The sequence below is a fragment of the Accipiter gentilis genome, chromosome 31 (assembly GCF_929443795.1).
Source record: "Accipiter gentilis chromosome 31, bAccGen1.1, whole genome shotgun sequence".
Lineage (NCBI taxonomy): Eukaryota > Metazoa > Chordata > Aves > Accipitriformes > Accipitridae > Astur > Astur gentilis.
The window spans coordinates 4300996-4312535 of NC_064910.1; the positions used below are offsets into that span (position 1 = coordinate 4300996).

Here is an 11540-nt window from a genome sequence, read left to right on the forward strand (position 1 = left end):
TTAAGCCAGAATTTGAATGCATTTCTGGTTTTCTTAATCCTTTCCACCTGTGATAAATTAATATTTATACTGCTTATTCCTTACCTAAGGCAGAGAAGATGGCAGCAGCCCAAAACATTTCTCCCATTAAAGCTGGAATAAACAGTAGTCCTCCCATCCTTTTTCCGTAAAGCTGCTGAAAAGGGTCTAGCATTGTCACATAGCCTTTGGATCGCATGGGTTTTGCAAAAAAAAGGCCACCTACAAAGAAAAGTAGCATAAGACACCAGCTGCAGTGGAGAAATGCATTGCTATTAAGGGGTAAACATTGATTGTTAGTTAAGGGTACAAAAATATCAGTATTGCTGTTTGTTTGTTGGGGTTTTTTAGAGAAGTGAGTACAGTTATATATCCTCTGTGAACTCTTACCTTACATCTGTCTACAGAGTTACGGAAACACATCGACACCATTAACATCTATGGCTGATAATGAAAAATAAGTTTGTCTTATTTTGTCTGGTTCAGTTTACTTAATCTGCCATTATGGATGATGTCAGAGGTTTGTCTAATTTTGGATCAGCCTAAGGGAATGGCTTTTCTACCTAATCCTGTTCATTCTTAGAGCAGAATCCAGCATGAATTTTCACATGATCCTACTCTAAAAATAAAACTGTCTGGGATTCCTGGATCAGAAATACGAGTTCACACATGGTTTAGTGCATACACAGCAGATCTGATTCTTTCAGGACAATTCAGATTTATTATGTATGCTTAAATCAACCTTACTACACCTGCAGGGTAGGTCAGATGCCTTCTGGGCTCTGCAGGTGTCAGGCTCCCCGAACGTTTGTCATACACTTATTTCACTTATGCACGTTCAGGAATTTTGATGTATCACAATTCCGCTCTGCCTGGCTGGCATATGTGCTGAATATGTACATAAATGTGCAAAGGCCTCACCGTTCTAATGTACAGTCCTCAAATTCTTTCTGGCTGGGGAAGAAAAAGGACATATCTCAGGAAAGCTGAAAAAGCCCTTGTATAGAAACCTGTGTAGCTGAGATCTGCCCATGACTGTAACTAAGTAGACTTCTACCACAGTAAAACTGCTGAACGCAATGTATAAGGTGCAATAAAAAACCTGGAAAACCAGTTACCAATAAAATATACTGTACAGTATTTGGTGACCCTTAGTTAGGTTCTTCATCACAAGATGTGTAATGTTTTCGTCGTATTGTACAGAAGATTTTCCACCTTTCTATGTATCGCCTCGTATCACCCATATTTCTTCATTTCATTAAGTTCCCTGAACAGAAGGTGCCAGCTTACCAATCACAAGTTATTTATATTGCTTATGTTAATGCTGTCCTTAGGAAGGTTGTTTGGATGCAGAACCCCCCCAGCATTTTTTTACTGTTCTTGGATTGGTCATGGATCCTGTTCCTATTCTACTTCTTATGTCATCATCACAAAAGACAACTAAAAGAAGAAAAAAGAGTCACTGGTATTCCAATCTATTAGGACGTTCAAGCAAGTGTCAAAGGAAATAGGAGATATTCTAACCTTTAAAACTGAATTGCTTGAAAATTAGGAAGAGTGGTATGCGGCACAACATTGAACTAACAGGGAGATTATAGGAATCTTAAATCCTTCCAGTCTGAAGCAGTAATATTTCTTCTAGCCTTGTATTTATAATTTTGATTTATTTGTTTTTAAAAAAGCGTAAACAACTCTCCCTCTCAAACCTGCATGTACAGATCATGCCTACAGAAATGCTTTCTTCTCTGTGCTCTGCGGAGAGATCTATGATTACATGATACAGATTTCTTTTCTCTGCAATGGCCATGATAATTTCCAGGAAAAAAATGCTGGATATCTAAAACCAGCTGGAAATGAGGGAAGAGGCTAACTCAACCCCTTCTAGGCTGTTATTAATTTGTGTCAATTCTACAGAGGCTGAGAGTCAGGAAGATGCTTGTGACTACAATCCTAACGACCGCTTAATGACATCAATGGATCATGACCCTCATGACCTCATAATGACATCAGCTGATCTCCAGGCAGACATCTACCGGTATTCTTTTCCTTACAGGAAACAGAGCTGCTCTCAGGGATGGGAACTACGACTGGAACTGGAGCTGGCCCACGCGTGCCAGAGGGGAACTCTACGAGGGGGAAGGTTTCTGCCTGTGAAGAGACGACAGCCAGGACAGGCCATAGGAAAGCTTTTCCCGGGGGAAAAAATAGCCAGGATGGAAACCGAGTTGTAGAGGAAGAAATAAAAGGGGCAAAACGACCTGGATAAGCAACCAAAGGAAACGAAGGGACAGACTGGGAAGGAGGACCACGAGAAAAGACTCACAGCAGACTGAGAGGTCAAGTACTATTAGAAGAGCTAATGCAGTGGTCATATTAATGAAAGGGGAAAAACACAGGATCTTTTTTGTAACAACATTCTTTCTAAACAGTTACATCGGTAGTTGCCTTAGGGACGTCATCTGTTTACAAACTGAGAGGATGTAGCCGACAATTTTGTGGAGTATTCCTCATGGCTCACAAGGCAATACTTTCGTTGCAAGCTGCTCCATGAGGTTGAGACACGGTGAGAAAATTTTTTTTGCTGTGATTTCTGAGACTACATTTCAGGAATTAGAGGCCACAGCATTAAATTTATAATGCTGTCTGTATTTTACACTCTGACCCTTTATATAACAGGATTGTGTATTTGCATTTTGACAGGTGATTTGGAGTTTTGTACTGCATTTAAGGGGATGCTTGGTACAATTTTAAGGGAATAGACTGGTTCTGCTGCAGACTTCCTACACAAAATTCAACAAGTTACTTAGACTCTTGGTGAAATCTTTAAGGTATAAGCACTTTCCTAACCTGAAAGCATATTTGCCACTCTTGAATTCCAAGATTCTTAGATGCCCTGAGAGTGTCATGTTCTAGATCATATAGGCACTCAAAAAACTCTGAATATCTAAAGCTTAGTATATATAATTAAAAAAAATCCCACAACAAAACCTTTCTTATTTTGAACTCCATAGATCACTGTGGTTGTAATAATCAAATACATCTTTCCAAGGCATTCAGGAGACTTAAGATATTCAAACTATTTATAGTGATTTTCTGTTTTTCTTTTTAATAGCCAAAGCTATCAGCAGAAAGGATCCAGTTTACCTCAGTATCTTTTTATCAGACTCTAGTTGTTTCATTTCAAATGATGGACTTGTCATCAGAACAGTTTAAAATAAGAGACTATTAGGTTTAGTTCTTTGCTTACCTAAGACCAGACTAAGGGAATATCCGATAGGTGCCTGAGCCCAAGCTAGACCGTAGCCTGGGACATACACAGCTTCTGCTGTCCCATTGATGTAACCTCCTCCAACCCATGTGGCTGAAAAAGAAGAGGTGGAAAAGTCTTTAATGTGCACAATAAAAGAAAAAACCTCCCACCTTGTAGAATGAAGTTGTCATCACTCATAATATTGCTATTTTTTATTTTATGTACTGTCCAAGTGGCAGACACGGCATCTTTCCATAAAAGATAGTCGTAATTCAAAAAACTTACAACCTAAGCATATGAAAAAAGAAGTCGGGTGCACTGAGACAATCATCAAGGCGTCTAAGCATCTGTACAGTCAGCAAAGATGTGAGGGCTGAGTCCCTCGCTATTTGTTTACAATGAATGAAGCACATCAACTCATTAACCGTTACCATTTTCTTTAGGTTACTCCAAATGAAGGAGAGATGTAAGGGGAGATCTGAAGAAGAACAGTAAACATACATTGATAAAGTCATCCCAGCTGGGAAAACTCAGAGCATTTAAATTTGACAAGAGCTTAATGAAGCTATCATTTACTAGGGACTTCATGAAAAAAATTGCACTTAAAACCTTGCTAAATTTTAAATTGTGGCTACATGGAGCACATTTAGTGAACTCTGACTTCCCTAAATGCTATATTGCCATACAGGGCTCTGGTGGTTCTGTGTTGCTATTAAAGTTAGAAATTTTGACTCATTTATTTTTGTGCTTGCTGAAGACATATTCCCACAGTGAATTGTGCTATCTGTAATATTTCTGATTTTATCTCTCTAAGTCAGACCCTTACTGAATTAATTCTCTGCCTTGAAAAGAAGTTTCTACATTTGATAATTTGTGACCTACAGTATGTATGAAAGAAGTCTCCAACACAGAAATGTATTGTGATTACATCTGCAAAAATAATTCATAACAAATTACGTAATAAAGTTTATGTCTTCTTGTTTGCAGATTCCATGCAAGAAGATCTTGATTTTCTCTAATAAGTTTTATGAATCTGGGCCTGTAGTTTGAACAAGGGCAGGCAGATCATTGAAAGTACTAAATTTTTGCATGCTATTTTGATTTACCTCAGAAGCCTTTGCCTTCTCATATAAAAGCAGTTCAGGCTTTCTGTGTAAAAATTCACAATTGTAAGAATTCTGTTTTCCTTGATGATTCTTCAGAATTTTCCTAGCATCTACCGTCATACAAGCAAACCTGATTTTATCTTTAAGACAAACAATTGGAGGCAAACACAAATGAAGAAAATTTAATTAAGATTCCTAAAGAAATTTCATGAAAATGTAAATAACCACTCTTTTCCGCTTAACTGTGCTATCTCATCTCTCAAATACTACCAGAGGGTATTTTTTTAACTTGATATAAAATTACACCATGGCTTTAGAATCAAAGATCTCCAGCAATCAGAGCATTACAATTGTCCCTTTTTCAGCATTTTGAAGCACAGGAATGGACCGTTCTTTTGCTGGAAATAGTATAATAGACTTCTATGAGGGATGTGCATGCAGAGAATGTCTGCAACAAAAGAAATGACCCAAGGAACCCTGTTATTGCTAGACTTTTGGGTATCGAGATCTAATGTGCACTTCAGAGACAAGACAAGAGGCGAGTGATGCCCTTGTGCGACCGCATGGAGAAGATGAGTGCACGCTGATCCTTGATGGGAAGAGCAGAGATACAGAGTCTACATAAAAAGTTGTCAGACATTTGGGATTTTGTGCCTCTTGAAGGTGTAAATTAAGGTAGGTGGGAATATGATACTTTGGTTACCAGCATCCTAGAATCATAGAATCATGGAATCACAGAATGGTTTGGGTTGGAAGGGACCATAAAGATCATCAAGTTCCAACCCCCCTGCCATGGGCAGGGACACCTTCCACCAGACCAGGTTGCTCCAAGCCCCATCCAACCTGGCCTTGAACACTGCCAGGATGGGGCAGCCACAACCCCTCTGGGCAACCTCTTCCAGTGCCTCACCGCCCTCACAGTAAAGAACTTCTTTCTTCTACCCTCTCGCAGCGTAAAGCCATTACTCCTTGCCCCATCACTACATGCCCTTGTAAAAAGTCCCTCTCTGGCTTTCTTGTAGGCCCCCTTTGGGTACTGGCAGGCTGCTGTAAGGTCTCCCCGGAGCCTTCTCTTCTCCGGGCTGAACAACCCCAACTCACTCAGCCTGTCTTCATAGAGGAGGTGCTCCAGCTCGCTAATCATCTCCGTGGCCCTCCTCTGGACCATGTCTTTCTTATGCTGGGGTCCCTAGAGCTGGACGTAGTACTGCAGGCGGGGTCTCACCAGAGCAGAGCAGAGGGGCAGAATCCCCTCTCTCGACCTGCTGGCCACGCTTCTTTTGATGCAGCCCAGAATGTGATTGGTTTTCTGGGCTGCAAGCACACATTGCTGGGTCATGTTCAGTTTCTCATCTACCGATAACCCCAAGTCCTTCTCCACAGGCTGGTCTCAATCCCAGACGGTATCCATGTTTGGGATTGCCCCGACCCGTGTTCAGAACCCTACCCTAGTCCATGTTGAACGTCACGAGGTTCACACAGGCCCACCTCTCTAGCCTGTCAAGGTCCCTCTGGATGGCATCCCTTCCCTCTAGAGTATCAACCACACCACGCAGCTTGGTGTCATCTGCAAACTTGCTGAGGCTGTGCTCAATCCCACTGTCCATGTCCCCAGCAAAGATGTTAAATAATACTGGTCCCAGTGCGGACCCCTGAGGGACACCGCTCGTCATTGACCTCCACCCAGACGTTGAGCCGTTGACCGTTGAGTCCATGACTACCTGGGACGTGTGTTGCCTATTGTGCCTCAGGCAGCACAGACTTACGGAATAGGTTGTAAGCACGTGTATAAAATAACAACAGTAAATATTTAGAAAGGGAATTGTATTTGTCTCCTTCCCCAGAAACAGCATGAGCACCAATCCTGCATGAATGATACCCACTTCCACACAGGGAATAATATCCCATAGTCAAGGACAGATGTCCAGCATCGCTGCAGCTGTGGTGCAAGGAGGCTTCAACGTCTGGAATCGATTCGCCTGGGGTTGCTACTGAGGTGGGGGGTGTTCTCCAAGGGGCACTTGGACGCTATGCCTAGCTCCCTGATTTTCTTCTGGAGGGAGATGGGTCAGTTCCCTTCTGTGTGATGTTGCGGGGGCCATTGCCCTCCCCTGGCTGCGGACGGGAACAATGTCCCGCGGGCAGGTATCGCTGGGTAAGGTGGCATGGTGGATTTAGCACTTATTTTCAATTTTCTGTCTTGATTTCTGGATTAGGGTTTGAAAAACAGCTGCTGATCAATTTTTCTGGGCACATGACTGTTCTGGAACATCTGCCAAGGACCCTAGAGCTCTAGAAAGGTGCTAGATGGCTTTTTCTGAGGGGGTGAATGGGTAGTCAGCAAGTACACTGACATCAGTAAATACATTAGAAAAGAAATAATGGGATATGATAGGATGGGATTTCAACCTTAGATATTAATTTTCTGATCCTCAGTTTGCTAAGCCACAATTTAAAGTTAGTTTAATACCTTTTTTGGTGAAATTATTTTTTTTTCTAAATCAGACAAAAGGAATATAAAATTCAGTAATCTATGGAAACACTCATGTGGTAATCTATTTTAATCCTCTCCTTGCCTGCCGTCTGAAGGGGCAAAAAATGCAGCAAATATCAACATCCATTTAAAACATGCACCCTAAAAAGTGATCAGACAAATATTAAGGATATGGAGTGCAATTCTGCTCCTAGTTCATATGAGGAACACAGAAATTAATCTCAGAGTTCTTCATATATATTGATATATATTAGAAAATCAGATTTTTTGGCACTTCTTTGTGAATGATCCCTTGTCTGACCACTCAAATTATTGACTCAAGCCATCAAGTTCTGTAAAATGAAAATCCTGACCTAAGGATTACAGAAAAATAGAATTTTGTAATATTCTTTTTTTTTTTTTTCTTATGGAAGGATACGTAGCTCCATCCAACTAAAATGAAGAAATAACATCAATAATGACTACCTTTTTAGTTGTATTTGTAAGCAGTTTATTATGTCATCTCAAATATTTCCTTTGGGGTTTAAGCTCAGTCACCAAAATCAGAATAGACTCAAGTTTGTTGCAGATACCACTTCCTAAGAATTTCACCCACACAAATTAAGGAATGCTAATATTTAATGCAACGTTTTAACTATAATTAAGTAAAAATGATACACAGATTAAAGGCATGAGCTGCTGTGATCCATCCCCAACTGAAGCTTCCCACTCTTCCGATTTTGCTAATTGCAGACACACTCAGCCTTCGGCGTTTCAGCAGTTAGTTGATACAGCTGCTTCTTCAGGATCATCATATACATCCAAGTATGTCCACAGCCGTTATTTGTAAGGAGTGCTCTGGTTTTAAGGCTTTTAAATGCCATTAAGAAAATCAGCTATAATTACATAGGAATCTTGAGTCTGTCCCTGTGAAGTCACGATGCTTGTGCCCTGAATTTGATTTTAAATTTATAGGCTGAGTTCTGTCACCCCACCAAGTAGCCCCCAAACTGCTACCATTTTTATAGCCAATAGCTATGGAACGTGGTAGTGTTTGTCTCGGGCAAGAAAGACAGAATTAGGTCTTATCTCATAACCCAAAGTACTTCATGTCCATACTAACAATATCCTTTCTGAAGATCTTTAAAAATTTCTTATTTTCCTTTTATGGGGCAGGCTTTGCTTTTTAATTCATATTTAGTCAATTAAATCTGTAAAATATAAAGCCTATGTTGGAATAGCCATATATCCCTGGAGGCATGGCTATGAGGTGCAAAATCTGCATCTATTATTTTTAAAGAAGCAAATATGCCCTTGAATAATGTGACCATTTAGTAAAAATTAATGTGGATTTTGATCAGCTTGCCTTCGCGATCATTTTGTTATGGCTTTACAAAGTATCCCAACCACCCTCACCGAGACGAAACTCAGACTAACCCCTGACTCAGTAGACTTGTGCCCACACCTAACTTCTTGTGCCAGGCATGGTTCCCCAAAACTGAAAGTGTAATTTACTCGCCACCTCCAGCTTTAACTGCCATATTTACAGAAGGCAGAAGTGAGAAAGTATGTGAACCCTGACAGTATAAAATTCATGAGTGTTTTAGCCGCACAAAGGCTTTAGGATCAGTTTGATGTCGTACCGCAGAGCTGATATACTATGCCACCTCTCGAGCTTGCATGAAATGGGACGAGCGTACGTGGGTGGGAATTGTGGTGGTTATAGATACTGCCTGCAATATAGGAAGCCCCAGTTCAAGTCTCATCTCTGCTTCGGCTGTTATGAAAAATATTCCTGTAAAATGGGATTAAGGAGACCAGAATTTGTGTCTTCTTCCACAGGCAAAGCTGTTTTAGTCATAACCACTCACGTGGGGAATGTCTTGTTTTGTCTCCACTCCCCTGATGTAATGATTACGGTTTTGTGGCAAGCAATATCTCTGCAAAATATTCCAGTTTCAGTACTCTTGAAAACATTTCATTCAGCAGAAAGCAACCAAACCAGCTTTTGTTATAAGCAGAATCTTGTCATATCTGATGCTTCAGTAGCCAATGGGTATGTGATAGAGTAAATTATAGCAAAGTGCTAAAAGTAGAACGTCTGCCTGGATTCAAACTTTATTGACTTTTACAAACATTCTTTACTCAATATCCAAATATTCAGTCTTTGAATGAGCAAAATGCCTTTGCAAGGGGATCGGAATTTTTCTTGATTCAAGAACACAGAAATTTGGCCCAAGTTTTTATGTGTCTTATCCTTATTAGATAACAGTGAGAAAAGAACAGGGCAAACCAGCAAAACATAAATATAACCTGATAAATCCAATTTAGTAATTGAAGGGGCTCTGCCTGAATAGGATTTAGAATTTAAAAAAAAAAAAAGAAGAGGCATATTTAAAAATTAAATTGCTTAAATAAAAACGGTGGGCCAATTCACTCTTCTTTTAATGCATTTTTGTTCCTATCCCATATGTTAGCTGTAAGACTTGAGATTTTGGACAATATTGTGAATATCTTGTTTACCCAGGTAAGACACCTGCTTTGACTGGCTCTGGGAGTCACACAGCACTGCTTACAAATTAGTGAAGAACTTGTCCTTCACCCAGGCTTTTCCTACTGATTCTACTATTGATAGTAATGTATTATTTTGTCAGCCTGCTGTAAAAGAAGCTAAAAGAATTCACAGAATAAGTTTGCTGAAAGCAGTGGAATTACAAGTTTGGATTTATGCCAGTTTTCTTTTAGAAACTTGCTGCTGCACCCCCCCCCCCCCCCCCATTGTTTTGCATATAAACTTTGTTTTACTCAGATTAAACAAAAATAACTCACCAATTTGGATGGCTTTAACAACAATAGCAGTTATTTTAAAACTGCATTTCTTGTCAATCTATATAAATTCTATACTTCTGTCCCAAACATATCTGATCTACAGATGAATATGAAAGCAATGAATAAGAAATATATATTCTTCCTGTATGATTTTAAAATATTTGTTGTTTTTATACAGATCTTACATTTGGCTGTTCACTATACAATGTTAGCAGCAATTGGAAATAAAGTATATATATTTTCTCCATTTTGCATTATTCAACGTGCAGATTACACTTCTTCATTCAGACAGAAAACTGACAAGTTATACGCTGGTTAACAAAAAAAATAAAAGTGATTTTTTACATACCGGTCATTGTAAATCCACCAACTAGCAAGCCAATGTCTCTTCCACCGACTATAATAGCTTCGCTCCGATCTCCTTCGCTGCCGCTGTTCTTGGTTTTCCAAGCAGCCCATATCCCCACTGCCAGGATAGCCAGGTAGAATACAACTATGGCCACCAGCCCCTCCACATGGAAAGCCATGTTGAAGTCCCGACTGTTTCTTTGATTGCTATTTCATTAAGAGCTCTGGAGAGAATGCAGCGATACGGCTGCTGTTAGCAAACCTGGTAAGATGCTTTTTAGAGTCAGTGTGCAAAGGACACCGTGCAAAGGACTGTTCTGGTGAATTTATGAAATGAGTGTTTCGGATGTAATTGAAAATAAGTTTACATGCCAATTAAAATGCCTGTGGAGCAACAACCAATAATTGTAACCTGTGATTACGATGGGAAATGAATGATGTGGCTGAAAGCTATGCAGGTCTTTCTTACAAATCAATTACTGAGCACAGAATTATTTTAGTGTCACCAGGTCCCCGGTGTCTGGGAGCTCTTCAGTCAAGAAATAGTTTGGTACGTGGAACAGGAGAGAAAATCTTGGCCATGTGGGCTGTTACCAAAGTCTCTATTTAGTTAGAAGTCAACCCACAGAACTGTTTTAAGTTGTGTGAGAACTGTGGATAAGTGATAGCTCCGCCAGCAAAACACATCTTTTAAGTCTTTGTGTCGGAATGCCCTCCTTTCCTCTTTCTATCCCCTCCCGCATTTAAAAATCTTTTTTTTTTCTGCACCGTTTAACCGTCCAACATGAAACGCACCCATCCGCTCCCACCCTCCACCCGAGAACTGACCGCCCAACTCAAAACCCGTCGAAACCCCCCCCCCCCCCCCCCAAATTTTGGAGCCACGAGAACTACAAGCCGGGGCGGATAGAAGAAAAAAACTCCTGGCCGACAACAGCAGCGGTTCCTCCATCCCCAACCTTCCCCCCTCCCAGACACCCCCCCCCCCCCCCCAAAAAAAAAATCCCTCACCAAGATTTACGCGGAGCTTTGCGCGGACCCAGCGCTACCTACCGCGGGGGGGGGGGGGGGGGGGGAAGAGCAGACGCGCTCCGTGGAGGCACCGCGTATCTCTGCGCGGCCGCGGACCCCCCTCCCGGCACCCACGATGGGGGTCCCGTGTGTCCCCCCCCCACCCCACCACCACCCCCCAGGCTCCGCGCTCGCCGCCCCACCTGCGCTCCGCAGCCGCGTTGGCCAGCAGCCCCCGGGGCACGGTCGCCCATCCCGGGTTTTGGGGGTGGGGGGTGTGGGGTGTGGGGGGGGGGGAGTTCAGGGTTGAGGTGGTGGTGGGGGGGTTTGTTCCCGTCGTGGGGTTTTGCCGTTCGGGGAAAAAGAGCAAAAGGCAGGATCGTCTCTCTTGGCGGAGCGGTGAAGGCTGCGATAGGGGAAGGGGGGGGGGGGGGAGATCGTGGATAGGGGGAAAAAAAAAAAAAAAAAGAGGAAAATCCCTTTATAAAGGAGGAGGGTTGAGTGG

General features: G+C 41.6%; 1 protein-coding gene across 1 annotated transcript in view; it reads right to left on the reverse strand.

The window, feature by feature from the left end:
* Positions 1-11272, reverse strand: part of SLC5A7 (solute carrier family 5 member 7) — a 29105-nt gene extending 17833 nt beyond the window's left edge. Inside the window, exons 1-4 of the mRNA XM_049834359.1 lie at positions 11239-11272; positions 10026-10248; positions 3266-3379; positions 85-240 (exon numbers count right to left, since the gene is read on the reverse strand). Coding sequence (XP_049690316.1) covers positions 85-240; positions 3266-3379; positions 10026-10203 — 448 coding nt within the window. The 5' untranslated portion in view covers positions 10204-10248; positions 11239-11272. The remainder of the gene's footprint in view (positions 1-84; positions 241-3265; positions 3380-10025; positions 10249-11238) is intronic.
* Between the last annotated feature and the right edge of the window lie 268 nt (positions 11273-11540).